Source organism: Aphelocoma coerulescens, chromosome 3 (assembly GCF_041296385.1).
Source record: "Aphelocoma coerulescens isolate FSJ_1873_10779 chromosome 3, UR_Acoe_1.0, whole genome shotgun sequence".
Taxonomy (NCBI): Eukaryota; Metazoa; Chordata; class Aves; order Passeriformes; family Corvidae; genus Aphelocoma; species Aphelocoma coerulescens.
In genome coordinates, this window is record NC_091016.1 from 7874692 (window position 1) to 7893643 (window position 18952).

Consider the following 18952-nt stretch of genomic DNA (forward strand, 5'->3'; position numbering starts at 1 on the left):
TCTTTTTTTAATGATAGAATTTATGTTGTAGGATGCTGTTGCACTAGATAATGTCACAATTGGGTAAATAATAATAAAGCAGAGCATTATAAAATGGAAAAACACTTTAATTCTGGTAACATAACCTCAGCATATATTAGACAGGTCAATGTGACCCAATAAATAAGCACATAGCTCCACATCTGAGGAGCACCACAGGAAAGGAGATGGCACAAGTGTCATCCTGAAGTAATTCATATGCCCCTAATCCCAAATTCCTTCCATTAAAGAGGCTTTACTGTCTCAGGGTTGTATTTCCACCCTGTTCTGCCCATAGTCTAGAGCCTTCCGTTTCCATCTGTTTCTCCCACACAAACCACTTGACAGTTTTCCATAATACATTTTTCTGCTGTAAAGCAGCAAGATAGGGATTGTGTTTCCAGGACAGAAACAGGGCTGAAGAGATGTAAAGCCCTTTTGGAACCAGCCAGCTACTGGTGGAGGCAAAGTCCAGGCTCCTGCTGATTTCAGTATAAGCAGCAGAAAGTCGTGTTTGGTGCAAATGCAAATAGTAACTGCAGCTTATCTAAGCCCATTTTCCTGGCCATTACCAAGAATAAACAACCATAAACAACTTCCCTTACAAATTTTAAGTGTGTCCTCCAAATTCACACACTTTCTTCTGCAAAACGGAGGAATAAAGAACTTTTTAGAAAGCATTTTTCACATATAAGCTACTGAGAAGCAGTAAACAGCTACATGCATTACCCCCAGGTAAAAATGCAATTTTTCCTATGAGGAACACATCCTGCCTCGCCTCAAGCAACTATTATATCTATGCCATAGATTGAGAAGGATCCCACACAACCCTCTGAATGACAATTCTGCTCAGAAATAATGAGTCAGACAGAATGCTCTTTTCCAGAGTTTTATTAGTATTAGCCTTGTTTGTTCCCTATTTCGCTTTCTAGATTTTTATTATTTCAATTTCAATTCTTTTTGTTCTCTCTGTGCCTTTCAAACATGCACAGAGATTTTATTTCACCTGCCACTTTAAGCTGGCACCCAGCTGAAGTAAAAATGAGTAAGAATTTCTTACCTAGTAAAGTTGGCTTTTCCTGTGAGGATTCAGGCTCTGCTGAACACCTGCAAGAGCGGAGAACTATCACACCTCCGAGTACACCATCTTCATTGGCTAGGAAAGGTGAACCTGGGCAAAATCGTTGGGGAGAATTATTTGCAATAGGAAGAGTTTCTTGGGCATTTTTTTAAATTTGACTTTTTGCCTTCCCCTTTTAATCTCGTCACTAAGGGTAGAAAAGACTGACAGGTCAAAAAGTGCTTTTACAAAAGCTTCGGTTCTATTTTTCCTAAGTGTTTCAAAAGAATAATCTTCTAGAATGTTAATCTACTAATCCACCAGTAATCAAAAAAATGAAGAGCTACATGGAAAAAAACAAACATATTGAAAATTACGTTTGTGAGTGCAAACCTGTTTGTTTATGGATCAGGAAAAACATAATGAAAAACAGCGTCAAGCTGAAAAAAAATTGTGACTCAATATTTGGTTCTTTCTGTTCTATAATTAATATAAAGACATATCTAAAAAATCAAGCAAATTTGGGTCATTTTTACAGTTTATTCATTTTTCCAATTTAAAGCCCTTTGTACAGAGATACCATCAAACTGCTATAGTCTGCCTTGCTTGAAAAGTTTGACGAATACTAGCAGAAAAGCCTAAGCACATCCTACTTTTTACAGTAGCTTTTCTGATGTTAATTTAAGACATAGGATATAAAAGTCTTCTATCAGAAGCTGGAAAAGCTTTAGAGTTAGCTGAACCAAGCCTAAGTATTCTTTCTCTGGTTTGAAATTTGAATTAAGATTCCTATAGCTTTAAATGTGGAAACAATGGTACAATTTACATACAATTTAAAATGTCGTGAGCCACAAAATTAATCAAGTTCTTGCACTTAGGCCCACAGACATCCTAGTTACACATCTGCATTATACTGTCATTTAAAATTGAACATACAATTGCAACAGCCATTTCATGTCATTCTCTTCAATTCTTTCTTTTAAATAAATTAGTGTACAGACACTGTAATTTGCCAGCCACAAGAAGTTTAGAGCAGATCTATTCATCAGACTCCTTTAACTTGCCCACAGCTATTTGTATGATTAAAATTACTCCTTTAATGCAAATAACAACAACAAAACAGCCCAATAAAATCCAACTTCAAGCTTTACCATAAGGAAAACTAAAAGCTTTACTGTGTTTTCTCTAAACATTAGAGCAACCACCTTCGAAAGTAATACAAGGTGGTCACTGCAATAGAAGCCCACGCTTCAGGAAGATAATAAAAGCAGTATGCTTAATAAACAGTAATATCTTATTTGATCTAATGCAAACAGATACTATCTTTAAAGTGCCACTTTGTAAAAGAACCATTACCACTTACAGTTACACCTCCTGTATTACTCACTGACTGAGAACAAATCCCTGTGAAACAAGAATCCAGCCCATGATAAGGCAATAGATAACAAAGCAGGAAAATATGTTTGGTTAAAATAGAAACACAAGCCTTGGAAAGTTGTGAAGAGTTTTACCCCCCAAGTCAAAATCAGGCACTTCAAAGACAATGTCTTTACCTGAACTTGGTGTGCAGACCTAATCTTACACTAAACTGCACAAATGATTTAGGCTCTAAGCCATTCTGTGGCGAAAAGTCAGAAAAAGTTCAGGTTTGTTTTTTAATAAGCAGTCTCTCCTTCCCTTTCAAGGGCTGTGAAAGATTCTTCCAAGGTTCTAGTGAAAAATATTAATTTACTCTTTAATTAGAATGGTTAAAAAGTTCTACTTCAGCAGAACACAGCCAGCAAACAGTATTCACAGCTTTCACAGCAGACAGTATATTCAAGGACACAGTAAAACACTAGGACTGTAAGAATGCACATAATACCAGACACCAACTACTGATTATAGCTTATAGAGTTGGTGCTACTGAAGCCTCGCTCTAGAAATGCTTCCATTAGTTTAATCACTTTTTTCATGAGTTTTGTTTCTCCCACGCTCTGCAAAAAATAAATGAAAGAGAAGTCTGTAAATAAGCTAATTACGTATTTCTTCATTTTCCCAGTATTTTTGTCAACTACACCATCATGACTGATCAAATTTTCAGTGATCTGAGTAACTTGTATATGGTCTTTTAAAATCTCACAAGGCTTAGTGTGGTGGTGCAAGTGGCTGCAGCCACCCTGACCCCAGAGGGAACACCGGAATCCACAGTTCGGGGGTCAGGCACCAATGCTTAGAGACCGCCTCGTGGTGAGGGTGAGATCCCATCACCCCTTAATTCGGTGATTTGCCTAATCTAGTCTGGTTGGCTCTTGTTCTCCCCTCCCTGTTTGATGTATAAGTTTGTAAATATTCATTTCCCTTAGTTAAATATGTATCAGTTCTAGAAGTTTCTCTGTTACTCGGTACCGCATTGGCCCTCCCCTGTAATCCCTCCTCTGAGCTCTCCCCATTGGTTACCTCATTGTCAATCCCGCTTCCTTGGCCCTACCCTATTGGCTGAATCCCTTATCCCCGCGTGTAAGATCCCTGGACCCTCTCCAAAATTTGGTTTTCGTCCCTGGAATTTCCACCGCGCTAAACCTGTTCATGGGACCCATATGAAGAGTCACTCCTTCCTTCTTTGCCTCTGCCTGCGTGCCCCCACAGCTCAGCTCAGGATAAGCTCCTTTGTGTGGCGAGCTGCGGGTTTAGAGGGTGCAGCCAGACCTTTGGGCTTCTTGTTTCCTGGCTTAGCGCGCCCTCAGCTTAGCAGTGTATTTCTTTCCATGTGGAGAGTCTGCAGCAAAACACGTAATGTGGTGGCTAACACTATTTTTATCAAAATTCTTCCATTTTTGCAGGGATTTCTTTGCAAGAATGAAATATTCATCTTCAGTGAAACACAGAATGAGAAAAGCAACCGCTCAAAAGCAAGTGTTTTGTGAGACGTATTTTAAAGAGGGTTTAAATAAATAATTTAAAACTTGAGCTTCAAGCACATAAGATGAAATCTTCAGCTTACAGCTTCACCCAAAAAGATGCTCCACCTCTACGTGAACAACTGAGAGCCCCAGTTCTGTCAGCATAAACAGCATTTATTTATTGACATTAAACATGGTGTCCATTACATTGCCCTAAATATGCACACTATTTTTTCTAAACAAATTATTTTCTTCAACAAATATGCACCATGGAAGCTTTATTACAAGTCCACAAAACTCAAAGGCTTTGAAGACCACTCAAAAGCAGGAAAACTGACTGTATTAATTCAGCTTTTGCTTGAGTACACTGCCACCCTACTGCAACTAGAAAACTCCAGAAGAGGATTAACTTAATAGCACTACACCTGATAAAAGCGTGATAAAAGTCTTAACTTCAGCACTCATAAAACAAAATGGGCAAGACACTGACTTCTTTAAGAATGATGCAGGTTGGGCCCTTGGAGTAAGAAGATGTTGGTTATGTCATGTGAAACCAGATCACACTGCACCAACTTTGTAACAGTACTACTGGTGTGAGAGAGAGATGAATAAAATGACTTAAAGTGACTTGTAGCAGGTAATTTGAATGGAGTATTGAACCAAATATCTTAAAAGTTTGTGTTATGCAAACAAAGCAAAGATGATGGGAGACATTATCTCTCCTACAGACAAAAACATAGCATTGCTTGCCCTTTTGATCTTCTACACCATTTCATCATCACCTGCAGAATGAGCATTATTCTGGAATGGTGGGAGAAGTCTGAAAAAAGAACATACCCTTTGTTTTCATCTCCAAACACAAGCAGCAGATGAAGACACAAACACAGTCACTGGCACAACCCCACAACGGTTCAGGATCTTCCCACCCACACCACTTCCAAGGGCCACCCTGCTTCCCCATTTCTGCTGAATGCTGCCATTCCCAGAGACATCAGAAGCAAATTGTGTGACTACACCCTCACCCATCCCGAATGCCTTCAGCAGCAAGTTCAGCTAAATCATCTCAGTGCAAAATCAGCAACAATAGTGTGTCTCCAATTCACTGCCTAAGGTATGGGGAATCAAACTCTAAAAAGTGTCAGTAAAAACCAGTTGCCTACAATAATATTAAAGTATTCCATGTTACAGTAAATTCAGGCTGTTTCTCTGCTCTTAAAAATTAGACTCTCAGCCAAATTAAAAACATGCTGATCAGCTTGTTGTTTAAATGTTACTTATTTTCCAATTAAAGGAATTTTTTAAAAAAATGTTACAAGAGTGATTCAAACATAATACGTTTTTTAAACAAAGATCTTTCTAGATATGCAGTTACTGATGATGATTACAATTACGTTAAAGAGTGCATTTTAACACAGCAATGCAGTGCAAATGAGTAGGTCTACAGTATGCAAAATTCCAGACAGTCGAATGCTATGCATCCATCATTAAACCGGTAAAAATAATGGTACAAAACCAGTATTATATTTTATTTCTAAAGAGAATCCCTGTACCATACACAGGAATTAATCTGAGTGTTCTCAAAACACTGTGAATTCAAAGGTTAGGAACATATTTCACTCATTTAGTTCTAAAACTCATTTTGTTACAGCCAACCCATTGAGAAAAAAAAATAACAGTGCAGACTTCTGTAAAAAATAACAATGTAAGTAATGACTTTTTTATATATACATTACATTTAACTAGTATTTCAAGAGAAAGAGAAAAGGTGGAACTGAAATACTGCCATGCATATTAAAAGCAGAATGTTTCTCACTAGAAGGAAAAAGTTATCTGGCTCCCACCTCCTACACCATTTTTGCTCTCTGTACTCTTCAGAAAGATAGATTTTCCTGTACAAATTCAAAATTTAGTTAAAATAAAACCAAATATGCCTACTAGCCAAAAATACTGTTTTCCACTGCAATAAAATAGAATTGCTAGATAAATCTTTGATCTAATAGCTTGCTGATGACAAAATTACAAAACCTTGGGCTTTAAATACCATTTTAAGTCTCATGAAGCTCGGTCTTCCTTTCCCAGTTACACTGGCATACCACTGAGGAATGCGGCATGAAGAATCCAAAGCAGAACTTCAACTGCAGCATTAACTAATAATGTTAGCACTGACTGGCCACACCAGAGAGAAGGGGTAGGAAAAAAATGAAACAAACCCCCTATTTCATTAGTTTTGGTCTAATCCTCACCTTCCCCAGTCACAAAACTGCATTTTACAAAACACGTTTCTCTCTTTCAAAGCTCAACTATTCTGTTATTGCTATGTGACATACAGAAAGCATTATCACATTTTTATTTGTGTATTTTATTTGTGTATGTTATTAATCTGTAGCAATGGTCTCTCAAAAGCAAGCAAACAGGTCTTCACAGCAACTCCACATTCCTGATCCCATTCAGTTCTGCAAGAGCAGCCAGAACTGAACACCACGACCCAGGTTCAGCCACTGATCAGGGACAGAACTAAAGTGTTAAGGCAAATAACAGCCTCAACATTCAGCCTTGCTCTGGAGAAGCTACACCTACAAGAGAAGAACACTTTTTCTTCAACATCTCTTTTGAATTAAAGCTCTCCCATGATGAGGATTGCTTCCTCCAGATCATGGGATTGATAGGAGTTGTTCACTTCTGATCCTGTGCCTTTTTTCCCCATTTGTAGTTACTGCACAGAACCATTCTAGCACAGATTCATCACTAAGCTGTAAGAGAAGTGGTTTATTTACATTTAACCAGCTTAAGGATGAACCAGCTGTTCATCAGATGTTTTACATTCATACTCTTCCTCAGCAGAGAAACCATTACCAGCTTCATTGTTTACATCAGCTTTCAAAGGCTTAAAACTCAGGTCTAAACACTGACCATGGTGTGGTGTAACCAATTAAGTGCTTCAGCATCCCCCAGTTTTAACAGAGGGCAGCAAAACAGTTCTGAACCTTCTTGTGCATTGTGTGAGTGAAATTCTGACTTTTTCAGGTCAACAGTCTATAGATCACCTCGACCACTGGACTGTCAGCTTGTGTACAGAATGTGTGAAAGTGAAGCTGTTTGCCACTGCTTCTGCTATGTATCCCACTAAACTCCAAGGTAACAACTGAAATAAACATTAGAGGAATATAATAAGCACTAAATGAAGCCTGCTTTTAATTTCATGCACCATTATTTGCTGAACGTTTAAACATAAGCTGTCTCAAATCAGAGGTCTTTTTATTTCATGATACATTAAGTTACAACATCTATATTGAATTTTTAAAGAAGCTGCAAGGGAAAACACATGCACTTTAAAACATTACAGGGAAGATTCTAAGAAATTAAATAACTGAGGATACCACAGACCAGTAAAATCCCAATGCTTTTGACATGGAGAAGCATAAGGAGGACCTAGACAAATCCTTGTGGAACATCACCATGCTGTGTTTATGAAACTTCAGGATCACTTCACTCTCTTCTGAAATCTTTTCCTCTGTGTCACAGAGAAGCATAATAATGCTTCAATAGTTTGTTTCCTCTGCTCGAAAACCACAAAGGATACACCAAAGCTCAAACTGATGCAGCACAAAAGGAAACTATAATGTACTATAAAGTAACTATAACACTGTGCAATGCCAGTCACAGTCTTGTTGCTGTTAAAGTATGAGGCTTTTTCCTCCCCAACAAGCATAACTAATTATCAGGAAATTCATATTCTATAAGTCCTAGCTGTCCAAACTCCTGCTCAGAAGAAAGGATTTTGACACTAGATTTCTAGAAGAGAAAATGTCAGCATTATCCTTCTGGTATTACTTTTCTGCAGACTTCGCTCAACTGAAGCACAGTTTAAAAATACAAGAATAGAGAAACATATTTCCGCTAAGGAAAGAACAAATATCAGATTCCAACTATGTCTTTCAGCTCATTATTTTCTAATACTTCATAAGAAGTTTTAAAGTACCATTGCTAACGTTGCCATTGTTAAATGCCCAGATTTCCCGCCAGTGAGATGACACAAATATTTACTCTAAGTCTACATTCCACAAATTTGGCTGCATTTGAAAGGAATGATGAGTAACAAAATCCTCTGTTCTTCTGTTTGGAAGGTATTTGTGTTTACAGAACACCATTCTTCAATGGTGAACCAAGCCTTTCGTGCTCTTTCCCTAAAGATATGGATCCCATTCCATTTACAAAAGTCTAAATTTAATTTCTCTCACCTCTGATTCAACCATCAGTTGTGCATTCTCCCCAGTAAGCTGGCTCTGAGAAAGGATGAGAGAAGCACATCTGACATGAGTTTGCTCATCACCTGCTGTTTAAACAGCACTCACTGTCTAAGCCAGGCACTCCCTAGCTGGAAGGATTCCCTGAGCTCTGCAGAGACTCAGAGAGTCCTGTAAACAGGAAGCACCAATCTGATGGCAACTGCCAAAATCAGCTGTTCATTCCCCTGATACAAGTAACACACATTTTAACTTCTTGATAAAACGTTCTAGCTCAGCTTTGGTAAAGGCTGGGGTTTTTTCAGCCTTGGTCCAGTATAATTCTGGTGACAGTTTGACAAGACCACAAAAAAGGGCTCTAAGGAAGGCAAGGGAAGCATTCATGCCATCAGCAAGGAGTCTACTAGCCCATTTTATCCTGTTGTTTCACAATAAGAAAGCCTGCAGTACCACACACCCTGTGCTATCAACTAGCACATCACCTATGAAAAGTCACAGCAAAAAAAACCTATTTAGTATAACCCTACTGTTTTAAGTGTAACACACATTTTTAACTGTTGCACTGCATTTGCCACATATAACTTTGCATTCCATCTGCAGAATTGCAAAGATTTCCAAAATTTCTCTACTGGCTACAAACTCAATACTACATCACATGGAACCAGCAAGATGTATCTGGATTGTGATGTTTTCCTTGATCAGTCTTCATTCACAGGACAGCTGAGCACAAACTAGATTTTATGTCTTCTAATCCAAGCACTTCACCTACACAAAAAACAAAGGTGGCTGTCTTTTTTTCCCACATCAGCACTGCCCAGATAGATGACTGAGCAGATAGTACACATTCCTGCTGTCAGGCAGCAAAAGCTTGCAGTGGTTTCTGAAAATACAAGCCAGACCTGTTCCAAATTAAAACATGAAACTCTAAAAAGGAATTACAAAGCCTTTATATAAATGTTATATAAATGTTTTTTTCAATTTTCTTTTCATGAAAAGCATTAATTTTATCCTGTCTCTCACTCTTTTCACTCCCTGCTGTTTAGCTGGGTTTTGTGTGTTTTCTCAAGGCAATAACACATCAAACTGTTAGCCTGGTACCTCCACCTGTGCAGCTCCTCTTTCTCTGCAATTGATAGTTCAGGTGTAACAAAAACTTCAGCAACATTTAATATGCTCTTATCTCCAACAGAAACATTTTCACATTTCCAGTAAAGAACACAACTTATGTATCACATAGGAGCCAGTTAACATTTTAAATGAAAACATCTGTTATGCAAAGTGGTGGCAAAATATGTTTGCATTAAACAGTAAAAGAAGAGTTGCATTTTTTGCTAACCATTACCAAACAGAACAAAGAAAACCCAGAAAACTCAAAGCAACTTAAAGAAGGTACATTTAACTAAAAAATTTTCATTTTGGGGGTTTTTATCACCCAGTCACTATGAATTACTTCATCAGTAGCTTTCCATCTTGTGTGTGTGCCTGCACTAAGGTGAAATTGCAGAAGGCTACATACAATTTGTGCCTGCTTTTAGTACTCTTACCACAAACAGCACAATACATTTTGAGAGTGTGGACTAAAAATCTGACTTCCCTAAAGTTAAGCCACATCCCTACAACACCTGCAAAGCAGGGCTACAAATTAGCACAGCTATCACAAGCAGCCTTCCTAAAGGCTTCTTTTGGGAACACAAATTCCTAATTTTGGGCCACAATGCACTGGAATGAGCGATTAAATATAGAAAGCTACATTTTTCCTGCTTGGATTAGAATCTTTTTGGGGAACACACAGAGTGTTGTGCACTCTTACAACACCTAGAAATGACTGCAGTATGACAGCAGGTTATCAAGTGCAGTCTTCCAATGTGAAGGTGACTTTCACTCAAACAGTCAAATGTCAGAAGCAGAATCTAACATGGATTCAACACTATAAAAAGAAACCAAGAAGTTGCAATGCACTGCTTGCCAAAACTAAGGGCATCAATCCCTAGGACTTCAAAAGGTGTGTATATGTCCCTCTTTCAGTTCTAATTAAAGTATCATAAAATGAGCTGTGCAATACAATATACAAGTATTATGTTGTCTGTAAGAAATTTTGAAGATGAAAATTGTCTGTGGATTCTAAAGCTTGAAAAATTTTAAGGGTTATGAAGCCACTGCAAGTCAACGTATACGCCATGAGCTACACTGGAAAGGGCAAGATTTTATGGTTATTTTAAAATTCCACATTCATATTTTGCTTATGACTTGAGAAAAAAAACAAGATCTATATTTACAAGAAATTGAAGACATATTGTACAGTTCTCTTAAATCAAAGAAAAAAAATTTTTCAAATAAAGTCTGTTTCACTTTTTCAAGAAATTAATTTTATGATGTAAATAACAAACCAGAATCTGTCTGTCCAAGCATTTCATTAGAACATGAAATGGTTTTGAAGTCTACTATTTTTAAAAGGGTTAACATGATGAATAATTTTTACTAATGCTCCTAACCCATCAATTCTAAAATATGCAATTGTACACCACAGCCCATGATTCAGACAGGAAATTCTTTCTTCAAACCTCTCCGGGTATTCTATGACTCACATAACAATTGAGGTATTTCCAAGGGTTTTCCTTTAAATTTCCTAATATATTCTTCCGTAGTTTAACATTTTTCAGATGTAACACAACACTAAATCTGAAGCCAACTGCAACACAAGGCTTCAACAGAAATCATGAGTATCTTTATTTAATAGAGTTACTTGCATTTTCAACAATGTTGGGTGACATTTAAGCAATCAGGACCATATACTTACCAATAAACTTGTTTTGCATAGTCTCTAGGAGAGCTTGGTGGGCATCCTCTGTTTGCAAAGCACATGAACATTCTCTGGCCAGTATGGTCCGGACAAGGTGCTCTCCACAACCTAAAGAAATATTAAGATTGGGAATAGTCAAAATATAGATATCACTATGAGGAAACCCTGTCATTAATTTACATCATCACATTAATTTGGCTGTGATGATGCAAAGTAATGACAGTTTCTTAATAGTGATGCATATGACAAGTTTCTGCCATATATGTATTTTTTTTTTAAAAAAGGTTGACACTGAGTCATGCAAAAATTAAACTAAGTCAGTGGTTCTCTCACAACTTTCCTGAAATTTTGAGTGCACAAAGGCATAAACCAAACAAAATTTACGTACAGAAAGAAGAAACAGCAACACTATCTGTGACTTGTAATCTCTCTCCAGATAGAATCCTCTTACTAATCATTCTCTTGGGAATGATCCTTGCATGCAACTCTTCAAACTGAGAACAGCTTCAGTGACACAGTAACTCCTTTTGCATGACAGAATCTCCTGCTTCTTCTACCATCTGACTCAGCCTTTTTTCAACAAAGGAATACGTGAATTCACCCATGCTTTTTTGCCACAGTGGCTGGTCATTGGACTCCTAATACAAATTCCTGTAATTTTTAAAGGTTTGTCCTTAAGAAACTAAAAAGTTTCTGCAAACAACCACTTATTGCCTCAGTGCTTTCTGTACCTATCCCCTGAAACCTGTTTTTGGTGAAGACAAGCAGGTCATTACTGCTACACTTGTTCAGTAGGAACACTTTCACACCTGCTGTTTTTTCTCCTACACCCTTTTCCCTTCCTGTACTGTGCTTTGGGACATACAGCTGCAGCCAAGTGGCACCATGCATGTTTACTGGATCAACTGGGGTTTTTTGGACAGGAAAACCCACTGCTGATACCTTCTCCATATAGACCAAGGTCATTACACTGCTTAGGCCTCCCACTTGTTGACATTTTTTCTCAATGGCAGGGAAGTAGACAAAGCAGCTAGAAGAGGTCTAACCAAAATCCAGGTGAACTGTGTTATCCAGTTAGGACAGAAAGAAAAGCATAACTAATGTAGAGTTGCAACGTAATAATGACCTCAAATTATCTAAATTTAAGCAACTGCACTTTAATCAGATTTGTAACTTATCAGGGCCTAAGACTGCATTAGACACCAGAGTATACAGAGAGAAATCAGATACAGTCAGTTCACAATTATATATAAATATTTCTAGCATATTTCTCATTAAACATGACAAGATGATGCAAGCACTGGAACCATAAAAAAAAATCTGCTATAATCCAGTTGGACTTATTAGCTCAGGTACAGAACTACATAAATATACCTACGCAGCCTCCAGAAACAAATTTATGGCTGGAAACAATCTAGTTGCTTCCAAGTGGCAAGGAGCTGGAGCTGGTAAGACATCAGACCTAGGCGGCTTCAGAGAATGGCAGCTCAGTCTCCACGGGTAACTCTCACTTTACTGGAAGCACTAACAAGCCCAGAACAGAGACACTGGCTGAAGCCAGCCTAGATGTGGCATAAAGAAAAATTTAATAATTAAACCCAACCCAAAGCAGCTCCAGTGCAGCCTGCTGAGTCTCTCATCGCTGTGCATATGCTGAGTGTAGAGTACTGACTGGTTTGGTTACAACATGGCACAAAGATGTTGGCAGGTCTGGCACTGTGTGTTGGAGCTACTCACAGACTGGTTTCTTTTCTTCTCACCATTTTTAAACCCTAATTAACATGGTAACCCACTCGAAGAATCTCTCTCTCTGGCTACTTGTCACAGAATTATACCCTTTCCCTTAAATGCACAGTGATTTTCCACTGTTCTTCAAAGATTGCTAAAACAGGAAAAAAAAAAAAAATTACCCCCCTCATTTAAAAGATTAGAAAAACTACCCTCTGGAGCACTATGGATACATCAGATGTCAGAGAATCAGTCCAGGGACCAGATTGCTGAAAAACTGTGTACATGTGTCCCAAAATCCTGCTATGTTCAATCATCAAAAAAATACCTTGGTCTTCAGTTATGTGTCCCTGCTAATGGGTAGTGTCTCCTGATTAATACAATTCAGCTAAACTGAGTTGTTTGAAGTGGGACACTTTGGCATTGAATCTACATACAACTGGCACAACAGAAAGACAAAAAATTCTTTGTATAGCAAACAGATTGAGTAAAAACCAGTTACAAATTTAGGGGAAAATGAAAGAGCCAAAACACTACAACAGTTACACAGCCAAGGGAAGTCGTTCTTGAGAGCACAAGGGAAAAAGTGTTTTCATCAAGACTGTCAAGCTCTCAAGTTACTGAGAGGAGTGTCCTGGTTAGGGCATAATCTTCAAGAGGCTCATGCAACAGAGCATCCTCTGCAGCTGCTTACAGGAGGGTCTGTCCATTCATTTGCCTCATTACACCCACACTCAAAAGCTTCTGTCCACAATAGAACTGTGAGTTACCTACTGTTCATTCCAGACAAAGTGATGCATGAAGAACATGAAAAAACCCCACAAGACGCATTTTACCCATAGATCACAACATGGACATCACTTTTTTAAAACTAAGAAGCTTTAATCAATATGAAGTTTTGCTGTAAAGAACAAAACTAAGCAGGCATATGCTCCAGCAAAAACTGAGAAAGCTGTTTTTTTCTTGAAAAAAACCTGTTAGTACCTTTAAATATAACATGCAATAAATTTAAATATAACTATATGAGTAAGAAGCATGGGATTTAGAATAGGAATCAAACAAATGAGACACAGAAATCAGAGTGAGCCTATGCATCTCCAATGCATCAAGTAATAAAACCAGATGTTACTACTTCACAATTTTCAAGTATTTCCTAAATTGGCATCAAAAAAACAATAGCCATTTTTTAGCATGACGTATAATGTTATTTCCCCCCAAGAGAATGACTTTATTGAAGAGTTCCCATAACATCAAGTCTGCTCCAAAAAAAATTCAGAGAGAGAAAACTTAATATGGGTTAAGAACAGCTGCAGCCCACTGATGTGATCCAGGATAAACCACAAGGAAAGCAGCTTTGCAATTCTACAAACACATCACACATCTCTACATCCCCACAGACAAAGTCATTTCTTTTTGTCATATTTATGTCAACCTATAAGGCAGCAAACTTAAGACTGCTGCTGGCAGTGTATGTAAAAATCTTTCAACACATCACTTGCTGGTAATCTGCAGGAACAGATAACTAAGGAAAACAATTTCCCCATTTGGAAAAGAAAAATTTGTTACTGTAGTTTTTGATGTAGGAACATCTATTTTTGAAGAAAAAAAACAAAAAACTAAACAAAAAAAAACCCAAACAAACAAGAACAGAAAACAAAACCAAACAAACCTAAGCAGTGTTTCACATACTTTGACCAGATAAAGGCTGAGAAAAAGAACTACATTTTCTATTATCTCAAGTCAGAACCAAACTTCTTGGAGGTTTAGCAGATCTATACATCTCTGTAGCCTCAAACTGGGGACTCACTGTAGATAACACTAGGACTAGACACAAAATGAATTGATACATTACTGCAGCAATCAAAACTGATTTATAACATACAATATGAAGTCGTGGGTTCAAATTTATAGTTCCAGTCACTTTAGTCTAACTGCCAGCATTAGCCAACTTCCAAAAAACCTTGTATTAACATGACTCAATACAGCAATTACAGTGAAAGCTACTTGAACACATTTCCAAATCATGCACGTAAGTTGATGAAAATGTAAATCTGGTTCATTTGCTTAACTATCTCACATTATACTCACATTACACACATTTAACTGCATTTGTTAATACATTTGGCATTTCTTTCCCTGAATAATACTAAAACCAAACCAAGAGGGAATCCCACTAAGAATTTTTCAATTCTACATTAAAGTCTCAAATACATTCATTTTAGTAACTTTCCTGTACACAGAGTTTAAATCATTTTATTATCCTTTCCCAGTTATAATGATGACTTCTTCAGTAACCTGAAGCTCATTATATTTCAGAGATGAATATTTTGCAATTACAGACAAATGCTTCCCTAAGACTTCACACGAGTGACTCAAATGGAGATGACTAGCTGGAAAAATTTACTGGGTTAAATTAGTGCTTCACACTGAAATAACTGTTTCATATAGTAAACAAATTATTTTCCTAACACAGTAATATTCTGCAAACACCATGCTGTCTACTTGTAACTCCTCCGCTGACAAAAACACTACTGTTGGAACTGCTGTTGTCCGTGTTTGCAGGGCTAAGTACAATTAATTGCCTTCCTCTGGGATTGCTACTGGCAAAGGGAAAAATGCTTCTAACAGAAAACAAATAATTTATAGAGACTATTTTGATAAATCATGTGTGACAAATTTGGTGACCTTCTTCAATGGGGTTACAACATTGGAGGGTAAGGGAAGAGCAACTGGTGCCATCCGCCTGGACTTGTGCAAAGTATTTGACACTGTCCAGCACAACATCCTTGTCTGTACATTAGAGAGACACAGATCTGATGGGCAGACTGCTCAGTGGATAAGGAATTGGCTGGACAGTCACACTAGAAGAGCTGTGGCAATGGCTCCACGTCCAAGTGGACACCAGGGACGAGTGGTGTTCCTCAGGGATCCGTGCTGTTCAATCCTTTGTCAGCAACTGGGACAGTGGGATTGAGAGCACACTCGGCCGATGACACCGCGCTGTGTGGTGCAGTCACATGCTGGAGGGAAGGGATGCCATCCAGGGGGACCTGGACAGGCTGCAGAGGTGAGTCTGTGTGGACCTCTTGGAGTCCAACAAGACCAAGAAGAAGGTACTGCACCTGGGCCAGGGTAACCCCAATCACAAATAGAAGAGGAGAATGGATTGAGAGTGGCCCTGAGGAGGATGTCCAAGTTTTTGGTGGACAAGACACTCAACATGATCTGAAAATGTGTGCTTGCAACCCAGAGAACCAACTGCATCCCAGGCTGCATCCAAAGCAGGGTGGGCAGCTTGGGAGGGAGTGGATTCTGCTGCTCTGCCTGCTCAGGTGAGACCCCAGCTGCAGTGCTGCATCCAGGTCTGGGGTCCCCAGCACAGGAAAGATGTGGAACTGTTAGAGCAGGTCCAGACAAGGGCCGTGAGGATGATCCGTGGGCTGGAGCACCTTTAATATAGAAACAGGCTAAGAGCATTGGCTTTGTTCAACCTGGAGAAGGACAGGTTCCGAGGAGACCTTCTAGCACCTTCCAGTACTTAAATGGGCTACAAGGAAGACAGAGAGGGACTTCTGACAAGAGCTTAACAGGACAAGGGGGAATGTCTTTACAATGAAGGAGGGTAGATTTAAATTAGATATTAGGAAGAAATTCTTTACTGTGAGGGTGGTGAGACACTGGAACCGGTTGCCCGGGAAAGTTCTGAATGTGCCATCCCTGGAAGTGCTCAAGGCCAAGCTGGATGGGCTCTGAGTAACCTGTTCTAGTGGAAGGTGCTCCTGCCCATGGCAGGGGATTGGAACTGGATGGGCTTTAAGGTCCCTCCCAACCAAAACCATTCTAAGATTTTATGAAAATCAAATAGATACATACGTAGATATTTTGATACAAGTTTCTAGCCTCCTAGATTAAAGGGAAAAATATACAGATTCCTGAAGGCTCCAGAGGTATTTGGCAACAGATTCCTATGACAAGGGAAGGAAAGAAGAATGAGGCTTAATAGCCACAACAGCATTATTTTGTAAACAAACTACAAACCCAAACAAAACTCTAAAAGATCCCAGAAAACCTGTCTTCAACCAGAAGCTTCTATTCCTGCCTGAAAATCACTTGAAGATCATATACAGAATCACTTGAAGATCATACAGAAACGTCAACACTGATTTTCAGACACGTATCTTGGATCATGCCACAATACAGTTTTTAATGCAGTGTTTCTTTCAAAGTGCCAGGCAGACCAACAGTGAAATAGAACTCCCCTTTTCTGTGGGTATTCATATGCGTCATTTCTGAGAATAATACAATTTTACCTCCTATTCAAATACTCATTGATTACTGCAAGATTTGCACAGGAACAGTCTGGGAATCTACAACCTTTTTTTTCATAGTCTCTTTTTCTTCTGTTATCCTACTGTAATTTAGTTGTTATGGATGTATCAGTAATCCCCTCAAGTTACTATTTCAGCAGTAGTCGTTTGCTAGTTAGCCTATGCACAACTTCCACAACAACCAAGTTACAAGGGGGGGGTTTTGTGATGTTTTTATCTTCTAAGATTGTTACCATCTTCAATTTTTAGCTATTATATTAGATACTATTTTACACTGCATATGATTCTGAAAAAAGGTAAGAAATCTGAGCTGTAATTTTTAAACGTTAATCTTCCTGTACCAAACAGTAACTAAAACTGTATTAATAAAATAGGTATACAAACCTTAACCTGCCACAGACTTGAATCTTTCATTTGAGTTTCATGCAAGGATCAAATCACTGGGTTTTTTCCTCAGCATAGTGACTTCTCAAGAAGACTTCTAATGCTTGAAATAACCACAACAAGAGGAGAAAGAACCCAGCACAATATAAGCTGAACATCCCATACAGTGCGTGCTCTGCATCTTATAATGTTCCTCCGATGGAACCAAGATGGCAAACGAAAGGAAGGCCTTGTGCAAAGCGAGGGCCTCTGAGCAGCATGTCAGAGAGAAATTGTTTTTCTGCTTCTTTTGATGGGAGATGCTTTCAAGTCAGGAAATTAGAAACAGGTGTGCCAGAGGGCACACACACATCCATGCACCACACTGAAAAACACGCGTTTTCAATTTTCAGACATGAAAGAGGCTCCTGTTGAATGGAAGGAGAAATGAAAATCTAGTTTGCTTTGTGTGAGCCATAAGCAGAGAGCTTATGGAGCTTTGACAGGCTGCTGGAGCCTGTCTAGCTATGAAACACACAGTACCTCGACACAAAGTGTTGGAACTTGTTTTAAAGGAGTATAGAATGGAAACTTGCATTACTCACATTGAGTCAAGAACGGAAAAATTAATCTAGTTTACTCCACTGCCAAAGTATGACTCTTCACTTTTCAGAAGCTAAAGACAGAAGTTACAGGTTATCTGTATTTTATCATCTATTCTACGCAGCAGAGTCTGAACCTGGCCCTGTTGTTTCTGTCCTTTAAGGTTTGATGTTATTTTCAGTTCAATAGCAGTCCTTAAAGTGTCAGTTAACAAGTTAAAGAACTACTATTTCTGCTTTATTTCCTGGATAACTTCTAGTTATGCCTACTGGAAACACAGTGAAACCTGTATTTGAGTAAGCTCTGCTTGTCATTTCCAGCATCTCTAGAAAGAGCTGCCTAAAAACTTGCAAGCCAGTGATTTTAAAAAACAAACTGCAGTACTATAAAAATATTTAGTTGGCAAGACACTGATACAGGTAGTTACATATTGAAATAAAATTTTAATGAAGACATAAAGTACTGCAGTCTAGCAGAATGCACTACAGTATTAAATTAAAGTTACATAACTTTAGCCTTTTTTACTCCTATCAGCTGCTGTATCTTGTCTTCATACTAGCAGGGGAAATTTTTAAATTACTGACCTACTGCCAGAAAAAACACCTGCAAACAAAGTCCTGTCCAATTCCTAAAGCACTGATCCTAGAGGGATCAATGGAGCACATTCTTGCTGCAGACAGAATATTCTTAGATGATTTACCTACTAAGAAAATGCAATGGAAATTTTCCAATAGGTTGAAACTTTAGTAAACGTGGGCAGGTTTCAAAGACAACAAAAGACAAACTCAACATGCAGACAAACTTGTGTCTAAAGTATCTCCTCTAAGAAAAGTCAGGAAAACACTTATGCCTCTAAGTTTTTAATACGGGAAAAATAAACTGAAATCACTCTAAAGAACAACTCATTCACTTTTTCTACAATTTTA

The 18952-nt window shown here is 38.3% G+C and overlaps 1 protein-coding gene across 9 annotated transcripts in view; it reads right to left on the reverse strand.

The window, feature by feature from the left end:
• TASP1 (taspase 1) overlaps positions 1–18952 on the reverse strand; it is an 81400-nt gene that overhangs the window by 13608 nt on the left and 48840 nt on the right. For 7 of the 9 annotated variants that reach the window (XM_069009008.1, XM_069009005.1, XM_069009003.1 and 4 more), the window contains 2 exons: positions 11002–11112; positions 1079–1189 (listed from right to left, as the gene is read on the reverse strand). In XM_069009008.1, the coding sequence (XP_068865109.1) occupies positions 1079–1189; positions 11002–11112 (222 nt within the window). Of the gene's footprint in view, positions 1–1078; positions 1190–4167; positions 4781–8906; positions 8970–11001; positions 11113–18952 lie in introns of those variants that run through there. The other 2 variants (XM_069009006.1, XM_069009007.1) reach the window with 2 other exon arrangements.